Consider the following 17,545-nt stretch of genomic DNA (forward strand, 5'->3'; position numbering starts at 1 on the left):
TCCTGTATATGAGTTTTATAGCTTTTTTTAGCATATCACATGCTTTGTTACTGATACATCCTTTTATGCACTTTTCTTGGTGGACCAAATAGAGCGTGTTGTTGTAACTCATCTTTGTGTTTTCTTTTTTCTTTTTCAACCTCATGGAACATGAGAGCTACTCCTAGCTTGTAGCAAAGCTGTTCTTGCAATGACTCCTTGTATCTTTCCTGGACTAGGGCCTTTTCCGAGGTGCTAATGGCAACGTGTGCGGACCTCCTGCCGAGCTCAGGTTTTCTTCCAGGCATCTTGGACTCCATCACATTTCTCTGGCTCTAGTCTCATTAATACATGAATAGTTAACCTACTCACTGCGCAACTGCACCTGCCTGTCTTCTCAGCCTGACACTTGAACTCCCTCCCCCATCCCACCACTCCCTTTGCATTTTATCCTCCCAACAAAAAATGTTGGGCCCCATTGGAAAGAGTTTAATCCTTGTTGAACTTGTCTTTATAAGCAGGACTTTGTAGCTTTGGGGGATCCTTCTGGCTACTGGGAGGTGGCTATGATGATGGGAACTAGGCTGGTATATTGCCCTTGGGGTGAATAGCGGTATGGGGACACAGGGGAAGGTTTGGTGGGCTGAGGGGGATGGCTCCTGCTTGGAGGGGTTGTCTGCATTTGGGAGTGGCTAGAATTTTGTGCCCGTGTACTTTAATAGTAACACTACAGGTGGTGTGTGCTAAGACAAGCAAAATCACTGTCCAGTTCCCGAGTCTCTAAGCATGTTCACAGAGGGTGTGTACTTTGGATATCATTCTGATTTAGGGCTCAGAAATAAAGGGGAGAATCATAGAAGAGGAATATTGATCTGAGCCTGATTCCCTCCCAGTCCGTAAGGAAACTGAGTTCACCCAGTCTCTGGGCAAGGAAAGTAGTTCAAGACCCATGTTGTTTCTGAATGGAAATTCAGGAAAAAAAGGTTGGAGAACACTGACCTCATTGCCATGCTTCAGAGCTACTACCTCTCACAGCTGCTTTTCATCTTTAAAAGGTGGGAAACATTACTTTTGTCTGCTGTGCAATTTATGGTTTGGTACTGAATAAAACACATTGCTATACACTAAATATACTGTTTCAGACAAAACAAAAAAGATGCTTCAGGTTCCGATTCAGATCAAGCCCTTCTGTTTTTGGAAAAATAAATGTCTGCCTTCAGAGTCTGAAAATTTAGAAAATGCCAAGAAGTAAGATGCTATATTTTTCCAGTCTAAGGGCATAATCAAATGCAAATTAAAAATGCATAACACATATTAAATTAGTTCAGCTGAATAATATACGTTCCAGATAGTTTGACTTAAAATAGACCTGGTTTTTATAGACAGCAGATGATAGAGCAGCAATCCTATTTCTGGATTGTATCAGTTTAGATGGCAGGAAGAGCTCATATAACTGAATGCTCAGCTCCTTCTAAAGTAGTTCCTACATTAGATATTACAGAAAATGTTAATTTTATCTTTTGTTACATGCTAGTGTTTTTCTATGGAAATGTACTCTACACTTGGCTGTTCAAAAGAAAGTATTTCACACTAGGGGCTAAATTAATTCATTCCAAATGGGTAGATGGCATTGCAAGCATGTAGGTAAGCATTCAGATATCCTTCTGCTTTGAACTCTCAATGCACTTTCTACCATATACATAACATGCACAGTATCTCTTTCCATTCATAAACAGTTAGCCTTGTTTTGCAATTAATCTCTCATGCTGTAGCCATTGCTAGCTGATCATATGACTACTGCTTTAAATAAACTGGTCTGGTTTGTGCATTATGTTTTGCTCAAAGGGAAACTTGCTTGCTCCTATAATGGTAGTTATCATGATATGTGAAAAACAGTTTATCCCTTTAGCATGATGTGATTCCAGCCAATTGTGTTTATCTAGATCTGTGTTTGAAGTTGTATCTACCCCACAAAATCCCTTTTGTACATGCCTGTTATTTTTCTGGTAGGTGCATCCAAAGATGATCGTGCATGCCCTTTATAGGCCATGCCCTCTCCTGGCTAATCTGTGGCAGGAATTTTGAAGACAAGTTCAACTTCCTCCCCAACCCTGGCCAGATTAATTGCTCTTCTGGCTCTTCTCTTCTTCCCCCGATCCTTCAGCACTTTGGACATTGCAAGACATAGGCTGTGCACATTTGGTCTGTTCTCAGAATGCTGCATCGTGGAAGTTGCATTGTGCCATAAGAAGGGCCATCTGCATGGAGAAGAAAGAGATGTGGGTTTGGGGTGGTTCTCTGTCACTTGGCCCTCTGGTCTTCTCCACAACATTCTCATAAATTACATCCTTTCAACCAGTCTTGCTTCTCTCCACTAATGGTTTTCTGTATGCTGCCATGTGTCTGTCCTGTTCTCTAACCCAAGACAGAATGTTTGCTGGTGCATTGAAATATGTTCTGTGAATTTTTTTTTTGATGTGTGGATGGTTGGAAAGAAGGTTGGAAAGAAGAAAACACCATTCCCTTTAAAGGGAAATAATGGATTTTATGTTGAAATTGGGATTTGCAACACATGAGGAACAACTCAGGTCTCAAAGCCATTGTTAGGTAAAGTTAACTTGCAGTCATATAACTAGATGACGAAATTCTTAGGATGACCCCGTTCATGAAGTTATCAATTCTATGGATGGTTTTTAAAGGGCAAAAAATAGGCCTGAGAACCTAAAACAGGGGTCCGCAAATTTAGCATCTTTAAGACTCGTGGACTTTGTAACTCTTTGTTCTTTTAATACAGTTCCTCCCAACTAAGGAAAAAACATTGACATTATTAATTATGGGAAGGGTGTCCCTCTACTTGGCTAGGATCACTCCAGGAACTGGAGGTTTGATAAAATGCTCCCTTATATATGAAGATATCCATGCACATAAAATATTGGTCCATCTGATAGATAATTAGGCTAGAAATCTTGTCTCAGATGGGCTACTTTTCTTCATTGTTTAATTACTTGAGAGAATGGTCAATATATATATAGAAAACATCTCTATATATAGAAAACAAATATATATGTATGTGTATATATATATATATAATTATTTACATTTATCTGCAGCTTCTTAGTGAATGCTGTGCCATTTGAAAATTAATGGAGATAATAGGAAACAAAAGGAACTAGGAGTTAGTTCTGATTTTTCTTCCGTTACATCATAAGCCAAATGCAATCAATAGCCTAGGAAACTTTAAAAAGATTGAGCATTTTTTGTCTGAGGTAAGTCCATTGAAGAATGCCTCATTACACTGAGAGAAGGACTTACAAATTTGACTTTGCTCAAAGCAGTCTTCTGCCCAATTGATACCTTCCAAGCTTTAGCTGTGTGATTAGGGAAAATGTCAAGGATTCTTTCCTAAAACCCTGGGAGGGTCATTCCATATGATGAAGACAGTTCTAGTTCAATAAGTCCTTAGCTTAAAAACAGTTTTTAAGATTCAGCATGAGAATGGTGTAAGGTGATGATTACCAAGTTTTACAGAGGAGGCAAGGAGCTACTGCCACCATAGATAACCTCACCTTTATGGTATCCTCTATATAATCAAAGTGAGATGGGTGGCACAAATAAATAAATAAATGCCAATACATTTATCATGGAGCTACTGCTCTATAAGTCTTCCTTTTGCCTCATAGCCATTACGTTTCTTTCCATAGACTGCAGTTACCACATTACAAAGTTCAGCATCTTCCCTTGTGACTGCATCAAACTTGAATTGAATTCAGCCTCCTCTCAGACAAGTTCAGCCAACTTTTCTCATCCATGGCTGAAATTACAATATTTGGAAGATCCCTTTCTTGGTGAATATGGTGAAAGTTGACCCAATGATGTGTGTGATCCTGCTTTCTTCCCCTCCACCCTTTTCCATAGCAACCCGAAGAAATCCCTGCACCTGAGCTGTCTCCAGAGACAGAGGATGCAGAAAGTGAGGAGAATAAAGCTCAGCCAAAGCGCTTACATGTGTCCAACATTCCCTTCCGCTTCCGTGACCCTGACCTGCGGCAGATGTTTGGAGTAAGTCAGTTCTCCCCCCATCCCTGAAGAGATTCACCTGCCTTCAGTGTTGGGTTCCTTAATTTATGTTGTTTTCTTCCATTAAGAAAAAAAAAAGATCAGATCTTGAAATCAGCTCATCTAAAGAACATTGGTTTTGGGATAGAGTAAAAAAAAAACAAGCATATATTTTCAACAAATTCTGACATAATTTGGGCTTTATATATGGCTGTGAATTAGTCTCAGCTAAAGAACATTGGTTTGATGGTGGAATAATAAACCAAATAAACAAGCATATTCTTTCAACAAATACTGATATATAATTTGGACCCTAAATATGGCTGTGACTTAGTTTCTTGATAAGAACAGGGCTACATGTTGCTTCTGACAATGATTGATTTTCTTCCTATTTTCCAGCAATTTGGAAAAATCCTCGACGTGGAAATAATCTTTAATGAGCGGGGCTCCAAGGTACTGCATGGAGAAGGGCTTCCAAAGGAAGGCTGCGGATGGTCTATGTCCTATTAGCAGAAAAGAAGTTCAGGATTTGCTGATGGCAGAGTCAGTCAAGCTTGGCAAGCAATGCAACCTCATCGCAAGGTTGCATTAATTTTAGGAATGCGACTAATACAGCCAAACTTTTGCTAGTTATTCAGAGTTGCCCTGAACAAATGGAGAAGCAAATAAATTGAATGGATGGTCGGATAAAATTGCCTTGACACATTTTATCCACCTTAGATTGGAGACAATCTGAAATGCAGACTTTGTAAACAGCAAAATTTCTTTTAAAATACCTGAATATCAGGTATAGTATCTCCCTATACAAATCTTTTAGTTGCGATGGTTTGATCAGATAGAGATGACAAAACAAAAATATGGTGGAAAAGTGAAGGAAAAGAAAAACCAAAAAGTAATGTTGTGTAAATTGATGAGATCTTCACCAAGAAATAGGTGAGAAGCTTTATAAATAAAAGGTAATATATGAAATAACTTATAGACTTGGAGGAAACAAGTGATGATTCCAGGAACACAAAAAAGAGGAAGAGTAATTAATATCATGCCTTTGATTTCTTTGGCTTAGTATTTCCAGTTCTTTTGCTGTACTCCATATGTGTGTCCACATATTTTGGCTTGAAGTTTAAAGTCAAAATACAGAACTTAATTTATGTGGGGGAATAGCTTGGTACTTCCATTAGCATAAGGATGAAAGCTCATAAATCTCTAAATTTGTAGAATATAATCAATGACACAGATCTCCTGTTCTCTTAGGGTTTTGGGTTTGTCACCTTTGAAAACAGCCAAGATGCTGACCGGGCACGAGAAAAGCTAAACAGCAGTATTGTTGAAGGGAGGAAAATTGAGGTGAGAGTTTAACCTATGTATCATACAAGCATGTATCAGCCTACCAGTTTTTGCTTAACATGGTATTTACCTACTTTGCTGAAGATTCCACTCAAGATTTAATGTTACACTTAACAATCAGGGAAGCAGGATATACTATATGCAAGGAATACTTGAAGAGATTTATTCATGATTTATTTACCCAAAGTCTTGCAAAGACTTCTTCAAGGACAAATTATAATAGTAGTCTGCCTTTCTTTCCAGAATTAACTATATCTTGTTGCACAAGTGATCTGACTTCCTGCCTTTTTTTCCTCCCATGCAGGTCAACAATGCCACTGCTCGTTTAGTCACCAAGAAACCCCCAGTGGCGCCTCTGGTGAATGGTATGCAATATGCTTGCTTCTAAATGCCATCTTTAAAACAAATAGTCCAGAGTTCTCACACTAGAGTATGACAACCAAAGCCTGCTCTTGTTCAAGGCAGCTCTTTCATTTTTTCTGACTTCATGGCATCTTTGAGTGATACCCCTAGCATACAAGTAAGTGCTTGGGGCAAAGGCAAGACACTCTGATTCACCAATGTCTTCCCCCAGACTCCAGGTTTCTGTTTTAACCTCCAGAGCCCTCAATTTTGGAATGGGTATGGCTTTTCTGCCTTTTTTTTTCATTTGGGATATTTAAGGTTTTAAGGAATTGATGTCATAAACTTTTTAGACGCTTAATCTCAAAAAACATTCAGCCTTCCCTTTCCCCAAGCATTAATTGAGGAAGGAAGTTAAGGAGCCAAAAGCATGCCTTAATCATTGGCCAGGCTTAACATACCCATTCACTATTACTGCCCCAAAACCTTGCAAAAATGTACTGAAAATTTTGGCCCCGTCCAAACCAATGATGTTATGATGTCACTGGCCATGACTCTGAGCATAAGAAGGATGATGATGTTGCTGATATATCTCTAATCTCAAGAAAGCTGCCAGTTCTGACTGACACAGTGCTCTGTGTCTTTTTTATTTGTTCCAATGCATTATGGCTAAACATACACAAAGTACTTCACTGGGCTGGTACAGACCTGTTCAGCTTGATTAGTTTCTTGTGGCTTAATGTGTTATGCAAATGTAGCCAGTTTGGTTTTTTATCGCTCTTTGCTGGATCCAGATGCTTCAAAAGGTCTCATTGTTCAAGATTAATGTGTAAACTCAAAAAATGATCTAGTTCAGTAAGTAGGTTAAGAGTGTTGGACAAACCTAGCTTATAGCTTCCAGTTAATTTTGTTACAGTACTGCGGCCAGGCTGAGCTGGCCATTGGCCAGATCTTCAGAAAAGCCTTGGCAAGGTATAAAAAGCCCTCTATGCAGACAGTAGGAATGGTTCTATATGGAAGACTTAGGCTTCAATTGTCTGGAACCTGCTACAGAGTCTGAGGGGATAAAATACATTTGATATCACACTCAAGGTCTGAGGCAGACCATCATCTGTTGAGAGGAAAATCTAGCACTGATTTGTTTTGCCCTACCCCAACTTTCCCTGATAATTAGAAACTCTGATATTGGGGAAGCTAAAATTTATGCCAGGATATTCTCTACCCTTGACACCAGCCAAATATTGGGCCTCTAGATCCAGAATTCCTAGCAATGGCAATGCTGTCTAGGAGGTGAAATCTATGTCTCTGGAAGGTGCCCAGGCTAAAAAAAGGTTGATTTGGATCCTAAGCGTCTCTATGCCTCTACTACACTTTTCAACTGTAGAAGCTATATACAAGCAGGAATTTGTATATAAAGTTAGCAGAATAAATGAATAAATAAACAGGGAAATTTGTAATGGAAATATTTTAAGACCCGCAAGCATGCAGATTCCACAAAGACACAATTTCTGCCCTTGCATTCAGTTGCTGGGGTGTATTTGCAATAGTTTCCAGGGTTGGAGTACTCCAACTAACGAGACAGAATTGCTTCAACTGGCTGTCCCCATCTTTTTAAAACATACATATGCAACTTGGTATGTCCAGTCAAGATTGTGCAGGTTCTCGTGAGTTGGGAAATTGGCCAGATGTGTAGGATGATTGGCAAGGCAAGAAGAAATAAGATAGGAGGCATATTGTTCCTCTGATCTTCTCTGTGCTTGGATGTTTACAGGATGGAAGATCAATCCTGTAGTTGGCGCTGTCTATGCTCCTGATCTGTACACAGGTTAGTGTGTTATGTGTTAAATTGTAGGAAACAACATCGAGCCACGGTAGCGCAGTGGTTAGAGTGCAGTACCGCAGGCTACTTCTGCTGCCTGCTGGCTACCTGCAATTTGGCAATTCAAATCCTACCAGGCTCAAGGTTGACTCAGCCTTCCATCCTTCCGAGATGGGTAAAATGAGGACCCAGATTGTTGGGGGCAATATGCTGACTCTGTAAACTGCTTAGAGAGGGCTAAAAAGCACTGTGAAGCAGTTTAAAAGTCTAAGTGCTATTGTTATATTAATATATGTGTGTACATCCACATGGAAACTTTTTAAATCTAAGAGAAAAATGTAACAATGTTAGCCATCCATATATATATATATGTATGGCATTCAGCTTTGTTAGGAGTATTTTCACGTCATTGTAGTTGCGCTTTTAAAGTTGTAGCAACGTTTTGGCAGAATCTCATCTGCCATCATCAGGCTTCTGTATAATGTTCATCTTCATACAGAAGACTGATGATGGCAGATGAGATTCTGCCAAAACGTTGCTACAACTTTAAAAGCACCACTACAATGACGTGGGAAAATACCCGAACAAAGCTGAATGCCGTACATGTAAGTACCAGAGAAAACTTAAGAATATATATATATACACATACATACATACATACATACATACATACATACATACATACATACATATACACATACATACATACATATACAAATATATATATATATATATACACACACACACATATACATATACAGAGCTGAGAAGCACAGAGCCGAAGAAGCTCTGAGAGGCACAGAGCCGAAGACACAAGCCTAAAGATGATGAATGAGACTTCATCGAAACGTTGCCTAGATACTTCCAATTTTACATACAAATACCCGCGAGAACCTCAGAATATGAATATATATTCATATACATATATACATATATACACACACACACACACACACACACACACGCGCACGCACACACACACATACATATATACCTATGTATATACATATATACACACACACAGAGATACAGAGAGATTTTTTTTTTTTAAGGGAAAAACGTTGCCATAATCTTATCAAATGCTAGAAGTTTTCCTCATTATCCCGTTTAAAAAACAAAAACAAAAATTGAAATTTTGACAGAAAACATACTATCGGCAATCTGTTACTGGAAATCAGATGTAGATCTATCTTCCCAGTGTGTTATAAGTGGAGACCATCCCACTCAAATTTTTAGGATTATTAAGCTAGCATTTCACCCCAAGTTGAAATATTAAGCACACTTAATTTTGGTTGCTTTCTTAGAATCATCCTTTGTAAACTGTTCTGCCCCTTCCAGTGGTAAAAGTTTTGGAGCAGAAAACAATCCCTTTCTTTGTCCTGCTCAGCTCTACTTCTGTTCCAAGTCTGCCTCTCTCATGTAATGGAATGTGTATCTTCTCTCACTGTTTCTGCTTTATTGCTTATCCAATTCAGTGGCAAGCATCCCTTATCCCATGATGGCACCTGCTGCTCTGGCCTACCGTGGAACTCTGCGAGGGCGTGGCCGAGCCACTATCTATAATCCCATTCGAGCAGCACCTGCCCCTACTCCAGTTCCAGCCTATGGCAGGTGAGCATTGGCAGAGAGGAACTCATGATGGCTTATAGCAGGGGTCTCCAACCTTGGCAACTTCAAGCGTGGAGGACTTCAACTCCCAGAATTCCCCAGCCAGCAGAATTCTGGGAGTTGAAGTCCACCAGGCTTAAAGTTGCCAAGATTGGAGACCCTTGGCTTATAGGGCACTATAATAATGCCTACTTAAAGCATCTTCCCATTGCCCAATCACTCTATGAGTAAAATGGATGGTATCTAAATTTGACAAATAAATAAAAATCAAATAAATAAACCAGAAGCCCTGTAGAGCCAATATATTGGATGATAGGGCCAAACATATCATTTGGAAGAAGCAAAGTTGAAGAGGTTACAACAAGACACCTTAAAAGTGTAGTTCAAGCAAAATAAATTGAAGTGAAGGAACATTTTTATTTTGGATTTGAGTTCCCTTCCATCCTATTTCAGCTCTTCTTCTCAGAGCCATTAAAGCACCCTTCAAAGCAGCTGCATCTTTTTCCAGTCTCATACAAAAGCTTGAAAGATGTGGTTTTTACCGAATGGCAAAGAAATGCGGTGTTTGTGTTGCTTGAAGCTCTTATAAATCATTTTTTAAATCGGGCACAACGATTGGGTGGGTGGGGGAGTAGAAAGGAAACAAGCAAACGAACAAGTTAGATAGGGAAGGAGAGTAATATTTGGGGAGAAATATTTTAATATACAGCAGAATGGCAAATTTTGGCCTGTGAGAATGGAAAGATGATATTTGGAGTAAAAGAAATGATAAAAAGGGAAGGAAAAGAAATACTACTGTAGTAACCTAGCTGCAAGGTTGTAATAATATATTCCCAGAAGTTCCAAAATGAAGTAATGGTTTTAAAAAAATTATTTTCACCACCCACCCACCCCCTTCTACCATTGTTAGGTCTGATGACTAAGGAATGCCAGGAAGTTATAGTCCAATCATCTCTGGAGGAGGTTGGGATTGGGGAATTTTGTTCTCTAGTAAACTCAAGTCAGTATGTAAGTAAATGAAGTTTTCAGAAATGACTTCTCTGGGCTGGACTAGAAAACTTCCAAGATCCTTTCCAGCCCTACAGTTCTACGTTATGTCTCATTTACTGGAGTGTAGTGAAGACATCATATATTCTTGCTTTTTTCTTCATTTTTTTTTCAATGACTATCTGGCTGCAACACTTGAAACCTGATTCAGCTATTATTCGGATATCAAAACTGGATTCAACTGCTATGAAGACTTGGTGTGATCTTCCATGTCAGATACACAATTCTTCTTTCTGGTTGTTAAATAGTCAGGGAAGGGTACTGTGCATGTGCCCAAGGTCATGGTTTGGTCCTCATATTTTATATAACATAATAAAAAGCAGCTTTTTAGGACGAATAACTTGAATTTGAAAGGGATGGGATTGAAGGGAAAGATATTTACTGCTGCATACTGATATTTCTTTTTTCACCCAGCGTGCTGTATCCAGATGGTCTATACAGTTCTGATCTCTACGTAAGTCCTCCTCTGGGTATTTCTGGAAATTAGAATCCAAAGGATGGTTGCCCAGCACCAACAGTCCCAAAGCAGAAAAGGAGCAAGTAGGATTCACGATCCTTTTGCAGGGATAAGATTCCTGATCTTCAGGGCACTGAGACCAAAAGGATTTTTTGTATGCCGCCATCATGCGTATTCTTCACTTTCTAGTTTATGCTTCAGTGCAGAGTTAAAATGTTGGTATCCCTTCTGTATAAAAGAAGCCATGACCTATTCTGATGTGTCTTGCGCTCATGATATTGAGTAGACATTGAAAGGAGTCATGCAACCTGCTAAGCGCATTAAGAAAAACTGGCCAAGTTATCTTCCTTCTCAGCAGGGAGAAGAGACTGTGGGCTCTGTAAACTTTCTAGGTTATTCATCCAACAGATTGCAAGACTAAGAAAACAGCTAATCACTTTAGTGCTCTTCAATGCTCTTTTTCCTGCTAATGGTTCTTTTTTCTGTCTACTCAATGTTACAAAATAAAAGACAGGAATCATCATGAAATGGATATGCATACCAAAGCTCAACAAACTTCAAACCAACCACAGCTTTCACATTTTAAATGCACTCTGAAGCTAAATATTAAGAGAGTACAATGGCAGAAACGTTCATGCCAGATCTTAAAAAATCAACCAAACCAACATTGCAGTCACAGTCTTTACATTTATAGAATTTTAGCAGGAGTAACAATAATATATGTGATGCACGTAGCTTTGTATTGTCTATTGCAAAATAAAGCAACAGCACAGGCAGTGTATCCCTCTAGACACCTTATTGCTTTATTCTTTTTTAAAGCAACAATTTGCTAGGTCTGTTTCACTATCGCATTACTCAAATCTAATCTAAACCAATAGCAACAACAACATGAATGATCCCTATCTCTCTACTGGATTCTCCCCCCAAAAAAAAAAAAACCAAAAAAAACCCATCCCAGTCCCAAACCACAGAACAATTTTCTGGATGAGGTATTCAGAATTGTTGGAATGCTCAAGCAAAGCTCTCCAACACAGCTAGTTTTTATTTCAATCTTGATCTAAAATTGAACAGAACTCTTGAAACACTGGGTTTTGTTTTATGCTTGGAATCCTTGTTTTGAAAATAGAGTTTTCTGCCGCATCACAAGCAACCCAGTCCCATTTTAATTAATCTGTTGAATAACCGAAGTCTAGAAAGGGAGTTAGACCAAACTACAGGTAGTCCCTGATTTACGATCGTAATTGAGCCTGGAATTATAGTTGTTACTCATGCTAGTTGTTAAGCCATGTCCTTAAGCAAACCATGTCTTTAAGCAAATCGCTGGTCATAAGTGAATATTGCTGTTGTTAAGTGAATGCCGCAATTGTTGAGCGAATTAATTCTCTGCAATAGTTGGGGTTTATTTTTTTGCCAGAAACCAGAAATAAACACCAGTTTCCACCAAATCAGTTGTAAATCGCAGTCACATGACTGGAACACTACAAATGGCCATAAATGCAGGCCGGTTGCCAAGTACTCAAAATACTATTATTTACCACTAGGGGGTGATAAATTGGAACTGTACAACAAGATATGTGGATAAAGCCCTGCTTTTCCTCATGAAATTGATGCACTGTGGTGGTGGTAGGAGTTGGGGGATGACGGAATGTGTTTAGATTGCTGGGATAATTTTTATTTTAGCTGCTGTTTTAATTTTAGGGTTATCCTGCAGCATACAGAATGGCCCAGACACCAGCAGCTGCAGCAGCCACAGCCACAGCAGCAGCATACAGCGATGGGTATGTAGAGGCTTGAATTAACAATATTAACTGAGTCGTTCTTTGATTTTTGTTTTAAAAGCTACTGCAAGGGAAAGGATTTTTAAAGGGTATGGGAATTATTAGCACTGTCCTTTCCACAGACAACCTCACAAAGTTGCCAGGCTGCTGATTGATGAATAAAATCTTTTCCCTCGTTTTAACGTCCTTCTTTTCCTAGGAGAAGAAGTTGATTACCCCAGTGAGGAAGCCTGTTGGGCAATATCTGGTCCCTGAGCCTAAGATTCCCAGGCCTCCATTTTGACTACCGATGTTTTCTCTGATGCAGGTATGGACGGGTCTACACTACTGCTGAGCCTTACCACCATGCAGTAACCCCTGCCTATGGAGTTGGTGCCATGGTGAGTCACTTTGTGAATGGGCCAAGCATGCTACATCTTGAAAAGATAGCTGGGCAGGATTCATTATTATGCTGTCCAATCATCTATTGCAGGGAGCATCAGTTTGACCTGTGTGTGTGTGTGTGACCAGGGTAGGCATTGCCAGCTCGATGTCATTCATGTCGGGGACACCTGTGGTGGCCTGAGCACTCTGCCAGTGAAAACACATGGCCCTCCCAAGCTCCTTTTTTTCGCTGGCAGATGCACCACTGGCTGGTCCTTTGCTGTTTCCAGGGTGGCCCCGCAGGCCACATCAGAGTACCCCATGGGCTGGATTCGGCCCATGGGCCTTGAGTTTGATACCCTTAATCTACTGTAAGCCAAGAACATCTCTACTGCTTTAGACCCTAGGCATAGAAATGCCAAGCAAATGAACAGCATGCCTCCTTGGTTGGAGAAGCAAACATTTGCACATCGAGAGACGAAACTGTGCTTCCTGAATCAATTACATTTGGTGTAGCCAAATCTTAAATGGCAAAAGCGAAGGACAACTAACAGTAAAAGGTTGTTTAATCAAAGGCATAGTCAACCATTGTCAATTAGAATTCATAGATCTGAAGAGTGCAGATTCATTGAATAAAACTATACTTATGGATAGTTTTTTCCTGTGAAATATAAAACACACAGATGCAAGATTCTTTATCCATCTCCCTCAGGCTTTTAGTGTGTGTTTTTATGAGTGGGAAATGGGGCAATTTTTGAAATTTTAAAATTTTAATACAGATGGTTCTCGGTTTACAACCAATTATTTAGAGACCTTTTTTTCCCCCAAAATTTTGTTCAGTTGTATCTTACTAATTTATCTGATTCTTTTTGTTAGTTTTTAATGTTTTTTATTTTTAGTTTTAAATATTGTTTTACATTGTGTAAGCTACCTCGAGTTGCTATGGGTGAATAGGTGGCATTATAAATTAAATAAATAAATAAGAAATTTAGAGACTATTTGAAATTAAAATGGTGCTGGAAAAAGTTATTTATGATCAGTTGCAGCACCCCTTATCAAAGTTCAGGAGGTTGGCAACTGGCATATATAGGTAGTCCTCAACTTACAACAGTTCATTTAGTGACCCTTCAAAGTTACCACAGCATTGAGAAAACTGACTTATGGCAGTTTTTCACACTTAACGACCATTGCGGCATCCCTATGATTGTAGTGTCATGGGGTCAGATTTTGCAACCTTCTGACAAGCAAAGTCGACGGGGAAGCCAAATTCACTTAACAGCCATGCTATTCACTTAACAAATGCAATGATTCACTTAACAGTGGCAAGAAAAGTTATAAAGTGGTGCAGACTCATTTAACAAATGTTTCACTTAGCCACATAAATTTTGGGCTCAATTATGCGGTTCACTTATGAATGGCAGTGACTTGTTTAATAATCATTCCAGAAAGGGTAAAATCAGATGCAACTCCTAAACAAACCCCCTTGCTTAGCAACGAAAATTCTGGCAGTAAGAACCTCCCTTTATCAAATGAGACATGTTTGTATTACTGCAAAATGGCTAGCAGATGGCAGTGTTCACTTACTCATTGAGAATGTTTCTGTTTCATCAACTATTCCATATTGCACAGGTAGTAGGATTCAAAATTTGGTTCTTGATTTGCCTGCTGAATTATCTTTAGGGAAAAATATACTTTTCAATATTTTAGAACCAAATCTCCCTTATAGGGAAATGCACAAAGTAAAACCGTCAGTACAACTTTCAGCCTTGACTCCTGTGACAGCAATGTTGAATTGGGTCTGAAATCATGTGTTACACTGATGAATGACAGTAAAAGTGGGCATTTACAGGCAGAAGGAAAGTAAAATAGAGATTAGAGAGGGTATTAATTTCCCCCCCAAAAGGAATATTTCCTTTTATTTAAACCTATTCAACTCAGGGAGAGCGGTAGTTGTGGGCCCATATCCTCTTTCATCAATTCAGTTTTGCCACTTCCTCCTCCTTAGAATTCAAGTGCTATAGGTTGTGATTGAGTTACAGGTGGAAAAAAGTCCTTCCCTGGAAATTACATTGAAGCATTCCGTGGCTTCCATTGCGTTGGGGTCTCTCTGTTGTGTTTCAAAGCCAGCTCTCACTTTTCCTGCTCACTTTCTCTCTTTCCTGCAGGCCAGTTTATACCGAGGAGGATGCAATCGCTTCACTCCGTACTGAAGGACCAAGCACTGGGACTGAGCAACCAGGAAATGTCCGTCAGTTGATGGCACGGATGTTGGGATCCCCTTGCTGAGATCCTTGTCTCTCTGTGTGTGAGTGTGTATTGGTCTGTGTATGAAGGAGAGAATTAGACCATTGGTGTGGATATCTCCCACCTAGCAATACACTTGGTACTAGGGACTGCTCAGGAATTTTCCCTGATCCCATAAGAATTCTTAGCATTATTCACAATTTGGGCATCTTCTATGTCTTCTGATTGGGTAGAGACTAGCAGCTGGGCAGCACACCAAATCAAAATGCAGATCAAACGGCAGACACACAATCATAGCTAAGTTATGGGTCTTGAGCTCCACAGGTATCCTATTTCAGTTGTTAGACTGTGCTGAGGAAACTTTGGGGCTTGGGAACTCCATTTTATGTCTTGAACTCTATCCAAAAATTCTCTCAACCATAAGTAGAGAGGCTTCCAGTCTTTGTACTGGATCTGGTGCATTTTTAAAATCTGGATTGAGGTTCTTATAATTGTTAGGGCCTCAGATAAGGATGGGAGCACTACAGTTTCACCTGATCAAATAGTCAAACACTGTAAAATAATTGATTTCCAAGCCTGTGGGGTCAAAACAATAGATTTACACAGTTTACACTAACCCAGTTTTCCCATGAAACTTGGGAACTATTATTGGAAATGACTGAAAATAGTCAGTCCAAACTCTCTTGGGTTAAATTTCCCACAGTTCCTGGGGGAGAAGACAAGATAGTAGTTTCCCAGCTGATCTCTAGAGATGACATGGAGAAAGAGTGGAAAATATGCCACTCTCTTGAGGTTATTGGATTCTAGCTCCAGACATCTCTGGCCATCGGCTGGAAAAGACCACCTGGAGGGCCATATGCTGCCATGTCACTTAGATTCTTCTGCAGTTCTCTGCTTTCTCTCCTCATTGCCTATCCTTTTCCTGTGCTTTGAATGCTCTTTTATATTTTTCTCCTCCATGCTAGCTCTCACACGTCTCTCTCTTTTTTTTTCTGTGTCCCTTGTATTTCCAATCTGCTTTGGGTAGCTGAAACAAGATTCTTTCGGTAAAAATGAGAATCAAGTTTTTGGCTTACAAATGTTCCCTATTTTTATTCAGTTATGAAAATTTGTCAACACGTTTCAGATATCCTTTCTCTCCAGCCCACCCACCCACCAGTCTGGGATGGCCAGGAAGTAGAAGAAACAGTTCTGTTTGCAGGAATGATGCAACTTTACTTGCCTCAAGAGAAAATATCCTTTTCTAAGAGGCAATTACTAAACAAGCAGGCAGTGCTTTTTTCATAGTTCTTCAATATCTCTCCTGTGCAAAAACCCCTTTTTTATGTCTGAGTTGAAAAGCAAACAGCTCCCATTTCTCTATTTACAACTGACTGGGCTGGGAGTAACATCTTTTAATACTGGCAATAAGATGCATCCTCCATTCATATTAAGGGCAAGGCTTCCTTACTGCGAACAGGGTCAGCTTCAAACATTTTGTCATTGCTTCATTGTATTCAGCATGCCATCAGCTGGTTTATACTTCTGCGTAAAGTTAGACAGGTCCTGTTGCAGAAGTTAAGTCCATTTATATGGTATATGGAAAAGCATGCCTATGTACAGTGTATGCATTATACATTGTATATCCATCATTTCAACATTTTTTGGAAATGACAATGATATAAACTTGTACATTGCAATCTGTGCACTTAAAAAGACATTTCTAAAATATTTTGGTATGAACTGTGCCTCATACTCTTAACAATTCTGAAATGTGGAACAACAAATGGGGAAGAGTTGTTATTTTTATATTAAAATATGAATAATTTAGCTGGTATACAAATAAATACTTTATTTGTGGATATATAGGAAAAATCAACAAATTAGAAATATTGGAAACTTGAAAATCACTATTTGGGAAGTTTGCATCTACTGACATATATGCTGATATAGATATACACACGCAGGGATGTTATTTTAGGACGGAAGGACTTTTTAAAATGCATTTCTTTTCTTTTTTTTAAGGAATATGTTTAATCATCATTTTCTCTTAAGGGCTGTTGATCCCAAAGCAGAATCTATTTCTGTTTCTGGCAATTTTGCTTCACTGTATTTTTGAATTTATGTTGCGGTGCTTCTCAAGTTCACAGTGCAATATCTCAGGGAAAAAAAACTTCTCTATATAGATGCTTGTTTTCCTTTCTGCTGTTTCCACATTACTGTAATAAAATCCTGATCTGGCTAATTTCTGTTACTCTCGCCTCTTCTTCTTTCTTTTCCTCCATCTCTTTTTCTATTGCTGCATTCTTGTGCTTTCCCTTATTAAAAATGATGCTCTCTTCATTTCCACCAGGGAGGTGAAGAGGGGATGGCAGCGTGGCAGGGGGCTTTCTAAAATGGGCAGGCTAAGATCAGAAATAGGCATTAATTTGGGGAAATACGGATGAAAACAGAGAAAAGGTTAATTTTATTTTTAAAGCTGCAAAACAGTTTAGGCAATGGTGATAGCAGAACAAAATAAGCATGTAA

The 17,545-nt window shown here is 39.2% G+C and overlaps 1 protein-coding gene across 2 annotated transcripts in view; it reads left to right on the plus strand.

Annotated features, from left to right (window-relative positions):
* LOC113442890 (RNA binding protein fox-1 homolog 1-like) overlaps positions 1-17,261 on the plus strand; it is a 42,542-nt gene extending 25,281 nt beyond the window's left edge. For both annotated transcript variants that reach the window (XM_087915869.1, XM_087915870.1), the window contains 10 exons: positions 3,895-4,038; positions 4,435-4,488; positions 5,287-5,379; positions 5,684-5,744; positions 7,493-7,546; positions 9,016-9,151; positions 10,610-10,649; positions 12,351-12,430; positions 12,738-12,810; positions 14,959-17,261. In XM_087915869.1, the coding sequence (XP_087771995.1) occupies positions 3,895-4,038; positions 4,435-4,488; positions 5,287-5,379; positions 5,684-5,744; positions 7,493-7,546; positions 9,016-9,151; positions 10,610-10,649; positions 12,351-12,430; positions 12,738-12,810; positions 14,959-15,003 (780 nt within the window). In that variant the 3' untranslated portion in view covers positions 15,004-17,261. The remainder of the gene's footprint in view (positions 1-3,894; positions 4,039-4,434; positions 4,489-5,286; positions 5,380-5,683; positions 5,745-7,492; positions 7,547-9,015; positions 9,152-10,609; positions 10,650-12,350; positions 12,431-12,737; positions 12,811-14,958) is intronic.
* The last annotated feature ends 284 nt before the right edge of the window (positions 17,262-17,545 follow it).

The sequence above is a fragment of the Pseudonaja textilis genome, chromosome Z, assembly GCF_049901715.1.
Source record: "Pseudonaja textilis isolate UNSWEBS1 chromosome Z, rPseTex1.2, whole genome shotgun sequence".
NCBI lineage: Eukaryota > Metazoa > Chordata > Lepidosauria > Squamata > Elapidae > Pseudonaja > Pseudonaja textilis.